This window comes from Canis lupus, chromosome 14 (genome assembly GCF_048164855.1).
Source record: "Canis lupus baileyi chromosome 14, mCanLup2.hap1, whole genome shotgun sequence".
Taxonomy (NCBI): domain Eukaryota; kingdom Metazoa; phylum Chordata; class Mammalia; order Carnivora; family Canidae; genus Canis; species Canis lupus.
Window position 1 is genome coordinate 19,403,660 of NC_132851.1, and position 19,655 is coordinate 19,423,314.

The following is a 19,655-nucleotide window of genomic DNA, read 5'->3' on the forward strand; positions in this document are numbered from 1 at the left end:
GTGGTAATAGCAATCACGCTGGTGGGATTCGTTGCTGGGGGAGTTCTGTGTGCTGGGAGCTGGAGGGAGGCCACCAATTCATTTCACATATATTATTTCTCCAGGAAACACAGCATAATTGAGGACAATTTTCCACCATGAATTGCATCATTAGCTAACACAGGGAAAGTGAAATGCTGTTAACTTTTCTTTTCCTTCTGCAAAGCTGATGAGCTGAAGAAAACAGAAATAAAAAGTTTAATGTGATTTTTTTCTAAGGATATATGTTGAAAATCAGAATCAAAACACTTTTACACGGTAATAGAAATCCCACATTTTAATACATTGCCATGCACATAAGGAATCAAGTAATGCTGAATACAAAATAGTCAGATATACAAAATGATAAAGCAGATTTTCAAGCCCGATAGAGATCATGCTCACAGATACAAGGGGGCAAAAATCTGTACAGTTTCATTTCTATCAATTTAAAAAGAATCATGCCCCCCAACTCTTTTTTTGACGACAACCCAACACAGAAAGAAACATTATAAGAAAATATAAAGGAGACCCAGAGGGAATTGCCAAGTTGAGAGCTGCTTAAGATATGGAAATCGTTGGTTCAAGATTGTGGTGCACAATAATTCTTATGTTTAGAGAAAAAAGTTTCTAAACATTGTATGCCCTGGGAACCCAGGGAACCAAAGTGAACATCCAACAGAAAAGGCACTCTGATTTTACCATGTAACTTGCTTGAGTCCTCCTAAGTCTAGTCCTGGGAGTTTTTCTAGGGTGCATAGAGAAAAAAAACCACAGATGTGGGCAATGGATAAGGAAAATACTTATTTAATTAACCACTCTTAGGGGACTAAGAGAGTTCAGACTGCTGGTTTAACTACTCACTTAAGGAAGCTATAAAACTTTCTACCCTCGATGTAGGCTTTTGTATTATGAAACGTGCTTTTATAGCCGTGTTTGTTAGTGTTTGTAAAACCGTGAACCAATTTTTTTCATGAGATTTTCCCCTCTTATACCCTACTGAGAGCACTGGTCTTCCATTCAGTTCACATTGTGTGATTTTTCTTCCTTTCTTGCCTAGAACAAATACTAAAATACAGTAGCTCATCAATGAAGTTCGATGTGCCTCTCTGCTTCCTGTGACCCTCTATTTGTCAACTTCACACTTTCACTGGTCTTCTCCAACTCAGAGATTGGCGATTTTTGAGTGCACTAAGCCAAACCTGAGGCTCTCTCCCTCAGCTAGGTCAACTCTAAGTCTTTTGGAGGCAGAGAAGTGGAGATAGATGGGCACCTAAGCCATAGGCTCTGCAGACTGGTCCCCATACATTAGATAAAGCTTGTGTGTATATATGCAAAATGCTGATTGTTACTTTCTTTTCACCCTTTCTTTTCTTTTCTAATCCCAGGATGGGCTCTCAGTAGTACCAGCTACAAGGAGAAAGGATAAAGAGAAAGGGCTCACAAGTAAATAAAGCCCAGGTCCCTGTGATAATTGCACATATATTAGTGGTATGGAACACCTCCCCTTAGCTCCTTTTATTTAGCCTGCAAACATTCCTGCCTGCTAAGGTGACAGATGAGCAGAAGCCTAGAGAGACCGGCAATTTCTGTTGAATCCAAGTATTCTTGAATTCAAAACCTCTTCTTCCCCTTTCTCAGAGCAGTGCCAGATCCACAAAGTCCTAAGAATAACTCAACTACATAAGCCACAACAGATCAATATTTTCTTTTCTCAAGTACTTTTTACTGCTAATAAGTAATTTTGTTACAATATTGATCTTCTCTAAAGTTTTGGGGGCAGCTACTTAATTTAGTGGCTAATGATATTAAATAGTTGGATTAATTGGAGCTACAGTAGTATGGCTTAATGGCACAAGAGTTTCAGTGCAATTAGTTTCAAACATTTGTGCTGGCTTGGCTTTTCAACAGACTAGCTGCTTCTGTGCCAATCATGACTGAAACTTTTGCAGTGCAAAGTCAAGAGCCTAACATTATTCAGCTCAGCAGTGTGAACTTCACTAGCCAAGCCTTGGTCTCCTCAAACATGGCCTTGAAGGGATAGCATTTTTCTTTTGGTGGAGAAAAGATAATGGTGGACATGCCATTCAGACCTCCCAGAGCACCTTCAAATTGTCTATGTGTGAGTTTAAGCAAGTGGAACCCCAACGACCCCCAGGGTGGCCAACACTCACTGAAGAGGCTAATGCTTCTCTTTCTAGTGACTGGAGATGAGAGTTACATTACAATGGAAAAGACAGTTTCCAGTGTTCAAACACCAGTATGTGGCCCCCAGCCTCTCCCCAGCCCCTCCAATCTGACCCAATTCTCTTTAGGTTTACCTCCTACAAACAGGGGCCTGTTGATGTGAAAAAGAACCTGGTCACATGCTTCAAAACTTCTGCAGTTGATGTGTGGGAAAACATTCTCAGTCCTTCTCCTGTATGGGAAATAGGTATGGGGACTGTTTGAAGCTACCACAGAATAAGCAGGCAGCTCCCAATGCAAAGCACTAAATGCAGTTGATGGTGGTCAATAAAAAATACTGGATATATATATATATATATATATATAAAATTCTAATTGATTTAGGGGTCATATAATCAAAGACCATGGCAGTGCTCAACCCAAATCATATTCTTGAAATTATGCATGAATAGGGAGACTATCCAGAGCTTCAAAAGGTGTCTTCATGGTCCTTGCGCTATCTTGAGAGGGGGTGGAATGGGGGTGAGGCTGGGCAGGCCAACTTCCTCTGCGGATGGGAGAAGCCCACCATCAGTTTGTGGAACAGAGCAACCACCAGACATTCGCATTTAATGGCAAGCAAGTATTTCTTCAAAGTTATGTCACAAAAGCAGTTCCCCCACTGCAGGACAAATAATGACCTAATAAGAATCTCTCTTGTTTTAGATTTTTTTTTTTTTTTTTTTTTTTTTTTTAAAGAGTTAAGCTCTTGAAAATGTTTTTATAGAATTTGGAGAGAATGGTATTTAAATACAATCACACATAACAGATCTGTGAGCTCTTGCATATCAACCCAGTTTAGAATTTTACATTTGATAGCTATGTGTGTGCCCTAACAGGCAAAGCCAAGTGGAGAGCAGCCCGTTTACTTCCTTTGATCCAAACAACTGAAATTTAAAAGGTTTTAAGCAATGCAGAAAGCAACCAGCAGAGGCTTCAGTGTCTTCAGTGTTTTGGGTGTTAGCCTCTCCAGCTGGATTAATGTCACAGTCTCTGTGTCATTCATATCAGTGGGGCTGTTTCTATCACTCTGCACTTGAGGCAGAAAGGCCTGGTTTTAAGAGCCTTTCTAAGGCTTCTGGAAATGTTGGAGGTTTGGAACAACAACAGCAACAAAACAAGCCATTAAAGAAATGAAACCCCTGAACCATTGGCTCCAAAATATGAAAAGAATATGTATAATCAGAAAGACTGTATCTACAACACTTATTATGTCAACGAGTCAATTGCAATTCAGTGCAAGTCATAGGGTTACTTTGAAATGTTATTAGGTGTATGTTGTTGGTTCCTTTTAGTGCTTGACGTAATTGGAGAAGGGAGGCTCTGAAGTAAGAATGCTTGGGGCTCTTCAAGATTGTAAAATAGCCCTACATGGTGCATAAATCTCCAATCTTGCAAAGCCTTTAACACGCATTTTCTGCTGTTCTGTGGAAGTCATTTGTCAGTCTTTGTGCTGTCGGGCAGAAGGTCTAAAACTGATCCCATTCTCACTGCCACTTCCCCTTTGCATTTATCCTATAGGTGAATTTCATCTTTAAATTTCTAGATCTCAGGAATGATGCTCTGCACTCCTCCCACCCCCTACTTCCAGAATTTTCCCTGCAGGGCCAAAATGATGGCCAGAAGAGAACCAGTGTGATACATCCCTCTAGCACCTTCCCGTATAAGAATCTCCAGGGAAGGATCTATTTTATTCTGTTTATTAAGGTGGGGAAGAACCTCTCTGTGCACATGGCCAACTTTTTCTCAAGCTGCCCACAGGTGATTAGCTTTCAAAAGAATGTCCCTGTCTCCCCACAAGAGTAAGTCACCAGAGCAAAATAATGGAAATGTGGTTCTGTTTGACCTGGAAACTATGCAGTGGTGCCAAGGAATCAAGCATATTGATAAAGGAGAATTCATGAGGCAGTTTTCTGGCTACAGGATTAGGTGAGATCTTAAGAAACAAAGGAGCAGGACCTCCTTGTCTTTGAAGTAGAGTCCCCAGCTGTGCCCTGTGCAGAAGCATCTCCTGGTCTGTCCTCCCTCATAATCTCATGGGTTCTGTTTTGATTAGCAGCTTTGACCAGTCACTCCCTAGAGATGTGAATCCACATCTGTTTGGGCAGCGAACCCTCACCAACGTCAATCATAAGAATGAACTAGGGGTGGTGGAAGGGGAGGGGGGGTAGGGGTGAATGGGTGACGGACACTGAGGGGGGCACTTGACGGGATGAGCACTGGGTGTTATTCTGTATGATGGCAAATTGAACACCAATAAAAAATAAATTTATTATTTAAAAAAAAAGAAAACCACAAAAGGACAAATCAATGTATTAAATAAAAATAAAATGGTAAAAAAAAAGAAGGAATTATTAGTCAGTATTGGGGGAAAAAGGAGACGGTTAAGTTTTTCTGTTTGAGTTCTTTATAGAATACTCAAAATCTACCCAAAGAATTGTATTAAAAGAAGAGATTAAAAAAAAAAAAAAAAGCAAAAGAGTGGGGTGGAAAGGGTTGTGGGAGAGGTGAATAAAAACAGCCTTTAAGGCATAAAAGAATTTATGTCATTTTCAAAGATTAGATTTTTAAAAAGAGTCTATGGCAATCTTAAGTCTAGTTGTCAAGTAACAAAATTACTCTAAAGAATGTAGAGGAAAACATCACAAAGAATGGAGCAGCTAATGGCACAGGGAAGAGGAGGTTTAGGTAAAGCTAAAGTACTAAGGGGGTCGTGAAAACTTTTCTTCCCAGAGACTTTTATTGTTCCTATCCAAAATCAACCATGTGGCATTCGCAGACAAAGGAAGCCTTTGCACGTAACACTGGGGTAAATCCATTAGAGGTTTCTATCCTTCTTTTATATTTGTGAGTACGGTTGATAGTCCTTCTCCCCATGAGTGTTAAAAATGGAAGAATCTCCTCAGAACGGAGGACCGTTAACATCTGTCTCTGCAACTGAGAAGTGACTTGGGAGAGGACTCGGGGTTGCTTCCCCCGTTCTGGAGGTAGAAGTCAAATGTGCAGTTACACAGCTCACGGAGCCTGAGCAGGGGGCTGAAGGGCCGCCATTACCCATAAGAAAGTTTATAGGATCTCTATCCCCTAGGTATGTCTTAAACTACTGAAGTGATTCGCTTTTTCACCCTAGCAGAACCACGGATGATGCTCTGCATTTTAAATTCGGTTCGGAAGCTGGAACAAGCTAATCCCCTTGGCACCCCAGAGAGTCTGATAATTATTCATTTCTCGTCATTCCCAAGAGTGTCTTTCCCCACACAAGTGTGGGTGTCAGCCTTTCAATAAAAAGTGTAGCAGAGGTTTAAGTAACAGGAAAAGTTAAGCATCAACAGTTTATAGCCCTTAGACATCAAAATATTTATCCTTTACCTCCTGGTTCTCCTGCTGCCTACTGAAACAAAACTCCCCACAGCCATTCCTGAACTTCTGGGAGGAAAAAGTTCCTACACACATCTCAGGAAGAAGGTAGAGCACAGCAGGAAGTAATGGCGGGAAATGGTGGATGAACATGGAACGAAGAATTGTGGAGGCTGCGAAGGAACTCGTGTCTCCATTTTGCCGGTTAGCAAGGGAATGCTCAGATTTTTTATGCCACCACGTTTCCAAAACTATCCCCCCCCCAAGTGATTTCATAATGAGGTCCACAGTTTGGAAAACAGTCATAGCTCATAGGCAAATAACGTGGTGTTCTGGGAATTAAGGCATTTATAGAGACGCCATCTTCAACTGGGTTCTTTCATCATCTTCAATTTTGCCTTTTCCCATCTCCACCCTTACCTGTCACCTTTTCATAATCTGTCAGCACACTTGTAGCTACATTAAAAAAAAAAAAAAAAAAGAGGCTAGGAAACTCGACTTATTTAATTGTTCAGAACATATTTTACGAAGGCCAAAGAAAGGATGAACCACTATCATTTAATGACTGACTGTGCCATAAAGCGTATCCAGTTTTCCAAGGTTGTTAGCCACAGTCTCAGAATGACCCTGAATTAATAAACCAATTAATTCCCAGCTACAGTATCTTAGCACCTGACAGTCATTCTTCTGGATTCAGGAGGCCCTATTCTGGGTCCCCTGGACTATACTGAGAACTGCAGCTTCAGAAAATCTGGCATAATGACCAATGTTGGTGCCTGTGTAAAGGATGGGAATACAGATGACCAAGGTGAACATCCAGGAAAGCAACCGAAAGCTGCTTTAGGAAGCTCTAACCAGCTAAGTCTGGGCCTGGGAAAGGTCTGATGTATACAAGGATGCAAATATGTGGCCTCATGCTGCCTACTACCACTTCCTCCACTGTCTACTTCCACAGGCAAGGGAACAGCCTGCTGCCTTGTGCATTTTGTGAGGTTACTCTGGAAGTGGGGAAAGCTGTCTGAATTGTGTTTCCATTGTGGAAAAGCCAAGATGGGGGCAGTGTCTAGGGGGAGGAGATACTGTTCCAGAAGGGCATGGGGAGTCTGCCTCGTACTCTGTTGTTACCCCAACACAATGCTTGGCACGTAGTAGGTGCTTCACAAATCCTTGCTAAATAAAAGAAAGAATGAAAGAAGAAGGAAGCCCTGCTGTTGGAATTGAAACTCAGGGGGTGGGCAGTAGTGTTTGGAATGTTATCTCCAGGGGTATGGACAGCCAGGGTTTGGCCGCCTCATTCTGGATTTGTAAAGAATTAGGGTCTGTGAGAGCCTGATGGTCCTGGTGCTGACCTGTCATAAGGCCAGATCTTGATGGTGACTGAAAACTCTTCTGAGCTCCCTCTCCAAAGCCCCTTCCTCTGGCAATAACAGCTTGACAGGTTTGTGGTGAGTCATCCTATGAGGTGACTCACCCGAATCACATTCGGTTCTCTTTCCCTTCCCCTGTCAGCTTTCCTGATCTCAGGTGGGGGTATTTTCCAATGTGTTGTGCATTTCCTGAGACACCCCCCCGCCCCCGCCAAGGGAGAGCAGATCATGAGTGCTTGTATGGAGACCCCCTCCTAAAATGCCAAATTTCCTTGTACTGGCAGGGCCCCAGGGTTGTTATGCATATTTAAAGGAAAGTCTCTGGTACCTGTCAGTCCCAGATTGGGATTGTGAGTACACAGAATATATTTGCTGAATTTTTGATTCAGCCAAGTTTATATTTTTAAGGGGGAAAACAAAGCTAAAGTATTATGTAGGGTCAGTCAATATGGACATCTCTCTAATGCCCAAAGACAAGCAATAACTGGGTTGATCAGTTTCCTAGGACTGTGCTTTGTTATAAGATGTAGTAAAAAAAATAATTAATTGTGGAGAGAATCCCAGAAAGGATTAAAAGGGACTAGTCGGTTCTCTATGGAGGTAGGAACCTAGTATGAATTGGGCCCTTCCCCTTCCTTAGGCACGCAAGGGGACACCTGTTGTCTCCCCTCTTCAGAGAGCTGTGATTTAAACTTGACCTAGAAAGTCTCCTAAAGTCGTAAAGCCAGACCAACACAGGAAAACTGCATTCTTTTCTCCTTACCCTCAATCCACCATGGTCTTTGACTAAAAAGCCATCTCTTTTCTCCATTGAAAATACTCTTCTATAGAAGGAGAGAGCATGTACACCGGCCACATAGAAGCCTCCTGGGTTCATCTGTATGTGGATGTGCTAAGTTGTGCCTCGGTTCCCAGCTTAGGAACAAAGAGCTAAGATACTTCAACCACCAGCCCCCTTCTACTTCCCTCTGGCACTGCAAGAAATCCAGTTGGTGGAGTAAAGTGTCAACAGGTTAAGTCTAACAGTATTGTGGCCATGTTTACACCAATCTACCACAAATGACCGGGGATATGCTAGGTGTGGAGTTTGTCTTGGACAGTCTGAGCCAGAACAAGGACGAGATTTATAAAAGAAAAAAAAAAGAGAATACTCGCTTTTCCCACATGTACTGAACGTGCTGATTCGTTTTGGTGTAGTGTTCTCAGGTAAAGTGCTTAAGAGTTGGACAGAACACCTTTAAGACACCATAACTAACGTAATCAAGACATGTTTACATTCCTACCAGGGCAGAATATTGTGAACACTTCCACTGAGATTGCAGAACTGCTGTGATTTTTTTTTCTAACACATCATGCCATCTGCACACATAATAAAATAATCCAGTAGTTGCCATGCTAAAATAGGACTTCTAGTGAAGGGCACAGACAGCTCCCTGAAGGGAGCTTGAGTTATGCACAGTGATGAAAACTGGAAGCAATTTTCCAGCTAGTGGTCTGCCAATGACCACTTGGAACCAGTTGGCACTGTATATTATGCACCTCATTTTAAAATCCACAGCAAACTAAGATTTCTCCAAAGCCCATAATCTTGACTGAATGGGTCAGTTAATCTGGTTAATCTGTCAATGCTCCATGGATATCTTCAGGCAGTGCCATGAGTTAGTCTCTCCGTGAGGAACAGGCCACGTTCATATCAGCTGGCAGGACAGCAGCTTGGAAGGCTAACCACGTTTACGGAGAACCCTCGGTGGAGGCTGTAAGACGAAAAGGGAAAAATGCAGTGAGTCATTTCTTCATGTTCCCAGATGCTGGTATGTAGCAATTATCCTACTCAAACAAATCCTACATCCTTAGGTCAAAGAGAAATCTCTAACAGAGATAATAGTTACTCAACTCCAGGACAAATTTATGGTGGTTTGTATTCTTGGAATGTCCTGCCACCATTTGGCAGAGCGTGGAAGACATCCATCTCAGGGACTGGTGAAGTTGCCTGGAAGGCAAGGCAAAATCAGGCCTCTGGAACTAGCATTCATCCCTCACTGGTCTGTGATTTGCTACATTGTGGAATTTCATGTCTTTACCTGATCTGGAACAAGATCAGATTGGGAGTGGTATGAAGGCGTGTGTGTGTGTGTGTGTGTGTGTGTGGTGGTGGTGGTGGTGGTGGGAGTGGAGATAATGATGGTTTTATTCATTAGAGAGCTTTCCTGGGATAAAAAGCAGAAGGAAATGTTGAAAGCAGTATGGCTGGAGCTCCTGAATTTGCTAGGTGAAAAGTGAGACTGGCTGAGCAGGAGGTCAAGGACAGAGAAAGTCATCAAAGTCTGATCAGAGATTGAACTACCTGCATTGCAACCTTGCTTTTGACTTTGGGAATGTTGGCATAGATATGTCTTCCTGGGTTTTGTAACTATTTATTTTATATTTTTCTTATCATTTTATCTGAGTCCTCCCTATAGTTCCTCATTTATTAGTTAATATGGGAGTGCCACTGAATGTTTTGTTATAAAAATATCAACATTAGCTTTATTTAATACACAAAACTATTGGGCAATGAAAGAGAAAGATACCAAGAGTTCTTGATGTTAAAAAGAAAAAAAAAAATCCTACCTAGGTTTTAAAACTGGCTTTTCAAAATATGAGAGAATGCAAAATTTATTAAGCAAATGTTTGATTAAAACTTGCTATTTTTGGGATCCCTGAGTGGCGCAGCGGTTTAGCGCCTGCCTTTGGCCCAGGGCGCGATCCTGGAGACCCAGGATCGAATCCCATGTCGGGCTCCCGGTGCATGGAGCCTGCTTCTCCCTCCTCCTCTGTCTCTGCCTCTCTCTCTCTCTCTCTCTCTCTCTCTGTGACTATCATAAATAAATAAAAAAAAATTAATAAAAAAAACTTGCTATTTTTGACAATGTAAAAACAAAAGTAAGGTACTATATAAGTGTACTAAATATAAAATAATACACACTACTGATATGGTTGTAATGAAAGTAGGATACTAATATATTGCTGATGGCATTGTAAAGTGGAAAAATAATGTCAGTTTATTTAAAAACTATTAAAAATTCACATTCTTTGACTCATTGTTCCCATTCAAGGAGTGTATCCTAAGGAAATAATCTAAAATATGAGAGAAACTGTACACACAGATATATAACCTAGAGGTTATTTATAATAGTGGGAAGATTGGAAAATAAGTCTCCCATTGTTCAAAGTGTAGGTTAAATAAATGACGGCGCATTAACAAGATGGATGCTCATGTGGCTATCAAAGTAGTAATTATGATGATTATGCAGCTACGTGTTAAAGGTATGGTATACTACAATATGCATAGAAAAGAACTCTAAGTAAAATGAGGAAGATGCTAGGATTTTATTATTGTTTCTTTAAATATTTTGCAAAACAACAAAAATCAGGTTCACAAGAATGCAGATTGACTAATGAGCACTAACTAAAGCATCCATACTAATAGTAATACTACCTCAAAGATAACTACTTTGCAGTTTCATTAAGAGATAACACTCCAGTAATATTGAAGGGGCGAATAGAAACCAACATGAATACAAATCTATCCAGGTCAACCTGCAATGGACGAGTGCAGCCTAGAAAAACCACATGGATTTCTGGGAACCAGACACAGTATAGCATCCTTTTGGGATTTTTGCTAAAATCAGCCCTAGAATAGAGAACCCAGAAATGGAAGCTCAACTCTATAGTCAATTAATCTTTGACAAGGTAGGAAAGAATATTCGATGGAAAAGTCTCTTCAACAAATGGTGTTGGAAAAATTGGACAGTGACATTCAGAAGAATGAAACTGGACCATTTTCTTACACCACACACAAGAATAAGCTCAAAATGGATGAAAGACCTAAATGTGAGACAGGAATCCATCAAAATCGTAGAGGAGAACACAGGTAGCAACCTCTTTGACCTTGGCTGCAGCAACTTCTTGCTAGACACATCTTCAAAGGCAAGGGAAACAAAAGCAAAAATGAACTATTGGGACTTCATCAAGATAAAAAGCTTTTGCACAGCAAAGGAAAGAGTCACAAAACTAAAAGACAACCTATGGAATGGGAGAAGATATTTACAAATGTCTTATCAGATAAAGGGCTACTATCCAAAACCATAAAGAACTTAGCAAATTCAACATCCAAAAAACAAATAATCCAGTCAACAAATGGGCAGAAGACATGAACAGACATTTCTCCAAAGAAGACATACAAATGGCCAACAGACACATGAAAAAAATGCTCAACATCACTCGGCATCAGGGAAATACAGATCACCACAATGAGATACCACCTCACAAAAGGCTAACATTAACAACTTAGGAAACCACAAATGTTGGTGAGGATGTGGAGAAAGGGGAGTTCAAACTGGTATATCCACTCTGGAAAATAGTATGGAGGTTCCTAAAAAATAGAGCTACCCTATGACCCAGCAATTGCGCTACTAGGTATTTATCCAAAGGATACAAACAGTGATTCAAAGGGGCACATAGGCCCCATTTATAGCAGCAATGTCTGCAATAGCCAAACTATGGAAAGAGCCCAAATGTCTATTGACAGATGAATGGATAGAGAAGATGTGGCATGCGCACGCGCGCGCGCACACACACACACACACACACACACACACAGAAATATTACTCGGCCATTGAAAAGAATGAAATTCGCCATTTGCAACAATATGGAAGGAAATAGAGGGTGTTATGTTAAGTGAAATAAGTCAGAGAAAGACAAATATCATATGATTTCACTCATATGCAGAATTTAAGAAACAAAACAGTTGAACATGGGGGAAGGGATGGAAAAACAAAATAAGATGAAAACAGAGAGGGAGGCAAACGATAAGAGGCCCTTAACTCTAGGAAACAAACTAGAGGGGAGGGTTGCAGGGGGGAGGTGGGGGGGGATAGGGTAATTGGGTGATGGACATTAAGGAGGGCACTCGATGTGATGAGCAACTGATGAATCACTAAACTCTACCTCTGAAACTAATAAAAAAATCAGCTCTGATTAAATGTGTGACCTTGGAAAAGTATTTTTAAGAATAGCCATAAAAGGGCAGTCCGGTGGCTCAGCAGTTTAGTGCCACCTTTGGCCCAGGGCGTGATCCTGGAAACCCGGGATTGAGTCCCACGTCAGGGTCCCTGTGTAGAGCCTGCTTCTCCCTCTGCCTGTGTCTCTGCCTCTCTCTCTCTCTCTCTGTCTCTCATGAATAAATAAATAAAATCTTAAAAAAAATAGCCATAAAAATAAAATTTAAAAGTGAGTAATGATAATAGTGAATTCTAATTAATTACTATAGATTGGATTGGATGCTGAATCAGGAGTTGATAACTAGGCTTATCACAGCTGCTGTTTTTCCCAATAGCCATGTTTTCCACATGAACCTCTAATAGCCAATGGAAAGCAGACATGTCTAGTTTTAGGCTATAATAACCTTATAACCAAGAACATAAGCTGAACTCATTGTATTTCAGAGCTCTTTACCTGTAGTTCCCCTGTAGACTTCTTCAGAGAGGTAGGGATATCCCCATTTTATGGATAAGGAGATTAAGGCCCAGCAGTATACTAGCTTGAGGTCACACAGCTTGTGAGGATCAAATCTGTGCTCAGACTTAGGTATGTCCCATTCTAGAGTCATGCAGAAGTGACAGGGACACATGTGTAAAGTATAAATACTCAGAGCCTTTCTCATTCTCTTCTCTCCTAAGTAGGATTCTGTGTTTATCCGTAAACTCATTCGGCACAATAAAGGGCCCTGTTGGGCTCGGAAGAAAATTAAAGACTTAATTCATTTATATGAGACAGAGATGATAGGGAGAGCAGAGGGATACTCCTTAAAGAAATTGATAACGTGGAGAAGTAGAGGCCACAAAGAGACAAAGTGGGGGTTTAGAGAGTGACATAGGGGACTCAGAGCGACCGCTACCATGTGAGTCAGGCCTTTGGAAAAGATCTGGCCAAGGAAAAGAGTGTGCTATGGCATAATGCCCCTGTGACCATCTTTCCATGGAATCAGTAAAGAATTCATTGATCTTTTATAGTTAGTTGCCTTTCATTTGAACGTGTCACTATGTTGAATTGGGCTTTATGTGGGAGCAAGAGGCCTCTGCTTAGGTTGTATGTGCCAGGTGCTGCCTAGGGTAAGGCTTGGACCACTGTCTTTCAATCCCAGATGTATAGTGATGGTCTCTGCTGTTTTCCCTTCGCTCAGGAGTTTTGTTATCTGCAATTGGAAACATGTCTTCGGGCATAGAAAAGCTACCTGAGGTCAAAATACAAAGTGGCAGTTTGCTTTTGATGGCTCTGGCTCGTTAAACGGAGAAATGTGTGCACTTTTTGCGTTCCAACCCCTGGGCTTTGGCCATCTCAGATTCCTTTCAGCTCCTAACATATACTGAGTTGTTCACAGACTTTGTTCACCCTTTCCTCCTGCCAAGATGCCTTCTTTGCGCACTCTCTAATGCTAGTGAATACATACCCCTCCATTTTCCAAGACCACCTTACGTGTCACATTCTTTACGAAGCCTTCTTTCCCCTAGATGTAGCTGACAACATCCCCCTAGCAGCCAGCACGGAATCTGAAATCTTGACCACCATACCCACCATGAACACTTTATTTTAATGTATCCATCTCTCCTAAATTTTTTGAGGCCATGTCTTTTGAGTGTGTGTCTTCCTAGTGCAAAGTGCAGTGCTAGATGTACAGAAAGTGCTTAAGGAACAGTGAAATTAATGAAGAAAGGAATGGTGTTGGAGAAGAAGAGATTTTTTTTTCTTTTTGTTCTTTTCGGCTTAATTCAATGCTTAATTTTATAGGAGATTTAATCCTGTAGCTCAGGGCTGCATATGGAAAGGGAGATTGCTCCAATTCCTCTCTTGCCATCTAAGGACTAAAGATAAATGTGCGTGCCAGTGCTGGCTATGAATGGATTTGCAGCTAACATAAAGTAAAGGGCTCTTTTTCTGATCTCTGCTTAATGGGTCAACATTACTATTCAGGCATTCTGGGAACTAATCACCTCCTAAGTCCAATGGCTCGAGAGCCTGGGATGAGTGGAGAAGGATTTGAGTTCAGTGATTAAGGGCGTGGGCTCTGGAATCAGGCAGATCTGGGTTGACATCCCAGACTCACCACTTACCAGCTGTATGATGTTGAAAACATGAATTTGACCGGGTTTTAATTTCTTCATCTTTAAAATGGTGATGATAATCCCTACCTTACTTGGTTGCTGGAATGATAAAATGGGCTCATAGAAAAAACACTTTGCATGGTGTTTGGCAAATAGCAAATACCTGCTGAGTGATGGCTACTATTTATTATTATTATTACCATGCATTCCCAGAATTCCTTAGAGAACTGAAAGTACAAATAGGGCAATGTTCCAGTGCCACAGCTGGGGGCCAGGAAAAAAGAAACACCATGCCCAGAGGTCAAGCCTTTGCACCCTCCAGGAGAAGGATAACACTCTTCTCACCTGCCAAGACCATAGTCAACACGCCATGGCTTTCACTCTGCCCTACATTAGTGCAGACATTGACAGACCAGTCCATGATAAGGAGATTTCACTTCAAAGGCAGGAAGGGGCCGGGGAGGCAATGGCCAGCTTGGCAGAGGATTTAAGAACAGATCTGGGGCTGAGTGTATCCAGCTCCACCTTTCCCTACTCCAGCAACAAGAGGCTGATGGGATTAGTTTCTTTGGGAAGAAGAAAAGATACCTTGTAGAGGCAGCCTTACTTCTCACAAGGCTGAAGGAAAGAAACAAAAAGGTTGTTTAGTGTCTTCCATTCCAAAAGAAGAACCATATAGTAAACAAATAAATAAAATATCCTCTATCTGAAAGTGTCTTTTATGTGATTCAAGTTAGAGGGTATTGGGAGTGGACCTGAACTGCATTTTGATGTGGGGCTATTTATGTCAGGTGTGAGAGATACATTCCATAGGACATCCCCAGTCACCCTTGGATAATGGCCAATAATTAGCAGAACTGACATTTGTTGAGCCGCTACAATGAGCCAGCCAAAGTTCTGCAGGCAGTCACTCATTGGAGCTTCACCACCATCTTTGAGGGCCAAAAGAGAAGATCTTAATGCCCCTGGAAAAAATGAGGCCAGGTTCATGAACTCCTCAGTCATAATGCCAAAAGGCATAGGACTGAGACTAGAACCCAGAGCTGTTCTCACCACAGTGATTTTCTGACTCAATAAGAAACACGTGTTAGGAAAGCAAATTCCTTAACTCCTAACAGGAATGCAAGAAAGAAAGCAAGTAGCTGTATTTGTGTAAAAGAATGCTCATCAAACACAAATCCTATACATAAAGTGCCATAAGTAAGAGGTATGACCTAGAGAAAGCTAGCGCATTCCTATTTAACAGTCTGAAATCTTTCCTATGTTTAGAGCAGTAGTTCTCAACTGGGAGCAATCCCTCCTGCCCCCCGAAGGGATATCTTAACTGTCAAGAGGCACTTTTGGTCATCACAAGTAGAGGGATAACTATTGCATCTGGTGGGTAGAGGCCAGAGACCCTATAAACATCCTAGAATTGCCTTAGGACAGATCCCCCCACCCTCAAAGAATTATCCAGCCCAAAATGTCAATAGTGCTGAGGTTGGTTTAGAGGATACAGGTCCTTGTTTATCTTCTCTTCCTGGTTGTGAGCCAAATATATCACTCCCAAAATAGGCCAAGATAAAAACCAACTTAAGTTTGACTGCTGTGTGTGCAGAATATAAGGCTAAGTTCAAACCTCACTCTTTCTTCTATTCATCATTTGCTTATTTTATTTAATTTTATATTCAATGTAATCAAAACCTCTAATACTAAATCATTTCTAACTTTTAGAACTCTCGCAGGCATACCATTATAAGAATCAAGACTGGATGATTTAAACAGGTATGCTCAATTAATTAGCATGTAGGGGAGAAGTTAGGAGATAAAAGGACAAAGGGGGATTTATGTGGTAATAAAGCTCAGCTCTGCCACCAGTTCCTTGGTGGGAGAACTTGTATGCCTTGTCTGTTGCACTGGCTTCATTTCTGCCACTGCCTGCCTCTCGATAGTTTCGCGGGTGTTTGCCCTCTGAGTATATTTAAGAAATTAACTCTACTCCCTGACTGCATGAAAATCGAGGTCCGAATCTTTTTTATTTATTTATTTATTTATTTATTTATTTATTTATTTATTTATTTATTTATTTATTTATTTATTTTTATTGGTGTTCAATTTACTAACATACAGAATAACACCCAGTGCCCGTCACCCATTCACTCCCACCCCCCGCCCTCCTCCCCTTCTACCACCCCTAGTTCGTTTCCCAGAGTTAGCAGTCTTTACGTTCTGTCTCCCTTTCTGATATTTCCCACACATTTCTTCTCCCTTCCCTTATTTTCCCTTTCACTATTATTTATATTCACCAAATGAATGAGAACATATAATGTTTGTCCTGCTCCGACTGACTTACTTCACTCAGCCGAATCTTGGGCAAAATGAGTATTAGGCTGGCAGAGGACTTGGGTTACTGGTGAGAAAACAGATGATGCATACAAACTAGCCTGTGACTTCTCATAAACCCTCGGAAACTGTAAACTATGGTGATGCTGTAGGTGGCAACCCCACGGGGCTACAGGATGCCCTGATATCTGGTTAAACATTATTCTGGGTGTGTCCTGTGAGGGTGTTTCTGGATGAGATTAACATATGAATCAGTAGACTGAGTACAGTAGATTGCCCTCCCAAGGTGGGTGCTCCGGATCCAATCAGTTCAAGGCCCGAGTAGAACAAAAGGCCCAGTAAGACTCAGCCATGAAAAGGAATGAGATCTTGCCATTTGCAACAACGTGGATAGATCTAAAGAGGATAATGCTGAATAAGTTAGAGAAAGACAAATACCATGTGATTTGACTCATATGTGGAATTTAAGAAACAAAACAAATGAAAAAAAAAAAGGGACAAATCCAGAAGGCAGACTCTTAACTAGAGAACAGAGGGGAGGTCACCAGAGGGGAGGTAGGCTGGATAGGGGGGGATGGGTGAAATAGGTGAAGGGGATTAAGAATGCACTTATCATGATGAGCACTGAGTCATGCACAGAACTGCTGAATCACCACTAGATTGTACTCGAAACTAATAGAACACTGTAAACTATACTGGGATTAAAAGAAAAAAGAAAAAAAAACTCCTTTAAATAAAAAAAGGTCAAGTCTAAGCATCTAAGCATCAAGAAATCTTTTTTGTCCCCTTACAGACAAAACAAGAGGGCTTCTCCTAGAGCTCTCTTTATCCGTGCCCTAGTTCCCACTTCCAGGTTTTAGGCTGCCCCAAGATACTTACAACTTGAGTCTAAGCCAGGGATAGCCAAAGAAAAATAAAGAATAAACATCACTAATAAGTAAAAAAAAAAAAAAAAAAAAAATTCTTTCTTTGAGTTGGGACACTGCTCTTCTGCATTTGGAGTTGGAGTCAGACTTGGACTAACACACCATCAGCTTTCCTAGGTGTCCAGCCTGCAGATCTTGGGCCTTCTCAGCCTCCATAATTGTGTTAGCCAGTTCCTTATAACAATTCCTTTATCTATCTATCTATCTATCTATCTATCTATCTATCTATCTATCATCTATCCATCCATCCATCCATCCATCCATCCATCCATCCATATGATATCTCTCTCCCCTGTATACACTCCCTCTCTTTAGATAGATTTGTCTGTCTCTCAATAACTAGAGAGATGGGTAGATATGGATGAATTGATATATCTCCAGTTGAAGAACCAAGATCTCTTATTGGTTCTGCTTCTTTGGAGAATACTAACACAGAGCCTGAAGACAACAATGACCATAATAGTAAGCACGATTGTTAACCAAGTATTTACCAAATGACTAGCATGGGGGTTCTGTTAGTTTTTGGGACTCTTTTCTTTTAATCTGAAGGAAAACCTGTTTGGGGCTTCTAAACACTAAAGAGAAAATTTTGGCTTAGACTAGTATTCAGTCTGGTGCCAAACTTCCGATGGAATTCAAATCCACGGACAAAAGTTTTATCCATAGAGGCTATCCTAATAAATTAATCCTTCACTTTGATCTATTTGATGGTCTTAAAATTTCCTGTTTCAAACAGCTACATTACTTGATTAAAACAATGTTAAAATTAAAAAAAAAAAAAAAGAACCCATGTCCACTGTGTAGCGACTTGAGGAGATAGATACAGTGACCTCACTCCACAGATGAAGGAAGTTAGGCTTGGAGAGCTAAATGTGCTAACACAGGCTGCACGTAAGCCAGGCTATGACCCTTGATCTGGTTATGACATGTCAGGGACCTGCTGAATCTGGAAGTGCTAAGCAGGAAATGTGCAGTCCCAAGGACCCTTGGGAACATTTTCAGGCAAGCATTTATATCTAGATGGGGTAGGAAAGCCTTGGCCCCCATCCCCCACCTTCTCAGTCCTTGGTTTTATTGTTTCAATTAGAATGTGATTGGCTCCAGATACTAGGAGAGGAGCCTTTCTGCAGTTGGCTTTGCAGTCCTCATTGGCTTGGACTGTCACCTCTCTCTGGGGCTTTAGAGGGTCCATGAGATGAAGCTGAAATACCACACGCAAACACACACACACACATACACACACACAGACACACACACACACAGTGAGAGAAAGAATACACTTTCTCTGCAAGCTATCCCTTTCCTCTTCCTCAGCCATAGAAAAGCAAAGACACTATGTTTGTTCACTTACTGTTCTACCACAAGTAAATCTGCTAGTCTATATTATGAGACTCAAAACCTTACAGAAGTCCATTCTGGCTCCTGTGGGTTAAATTGAGTCTCTGGATTCCAGGGTTTAAGAACTCTGGCATTTCGGCCACAGGTTCTCAAACTTAACTGCATCAGATTCATCTTAAAGAGCTTCTAAAATTTTAATTTTGTCCAGCCACTCCCCATTTCCACTCGTTTAGAATGTCCAGGGGCAGGTCTGCAAACCTCTATGTGATCGTCGTGAGGCCAGCTTGGCACAAGTCCATGGAAGCACTTCTGTCTTCTCCCTAGTACGTAACCACTAGTTACTTCTCCTTCAGGCAGAGAAAAGTATGTAGACTGTGGGGAAATTTAGTTTACAGTCTTGTTCAGTTCACATAATAAAATACCAAGAATTCTGGATATAATCCAGTGCAGTGATCCAAACATCAGGTTTTAGAATGGGACAAGGCAAGAGCGGTGAGGCCTGAGCAAGCCATCCAGCCCACTGAAAGTCCGGGAAACTAGGCATGCTCCATCCTCCCAGTATTGTTTAGTTTGTACAAGTTGATTCATGCATCAATCAATCAAGCAAGAAGCAACATTTATTCCATTGAGTACTTACTAAAATGCCCAACATTGCCTTGGGGGCTTCCGGGCTGGTGGAGTTTCATATCTGTATCATTGTACTCATCATACTGTATTAGAATCACCTGATGATGTGTCTGTCTATAAACTAATGCTTGTCACACTTTACTCTGCCTGAAATCCCCTGGAGAGCTTGGTAAGGCATTGATTTTGAGCCCCACAAGGAAAGAATCTGATTCAGTAGGTCTGGAGCGTGTCTGTGAATGTGCATTTCTAACAAGCTTGCAGCGACACCAATGTCGGTAGTCTGAGGAGCACTCTTTAGGCACTACTGCTCCTAACCCCAAGCTCTTCCAGG

At 41.4% G+C, this 19,655-nt stretch overlaps 1 protein-coding gene across 3 annotated transcripts in view; it reads right to left on the reverse strand.

The window, feature by feature from the left end:
• Positions 1-301: 301 nt before the first annotated feature.
• Positions 302-19,655, reverse strand: part of SAMD12 (sterile alpha motif domain containing 12) — a 377,750-nt gene continuing 358,396 nt past the window's right edge. For all 3 annotated transcript variants that reach the window (XR_012006738.1, XM_072774312.1, XM_072774307.1), the window contains one exon: positions 302-8,722. Coding sequence is in view for 2 of the 3 variants with exons in the window: in XM_072774312.1 (XP_072630413.1) it covers positions 8,700-8,722 (23 nt within the window). In the remaining variant the exon portion in view is untranslated. The remainder of the gene's footprint in view (positions 8,723-19,655) is intronic.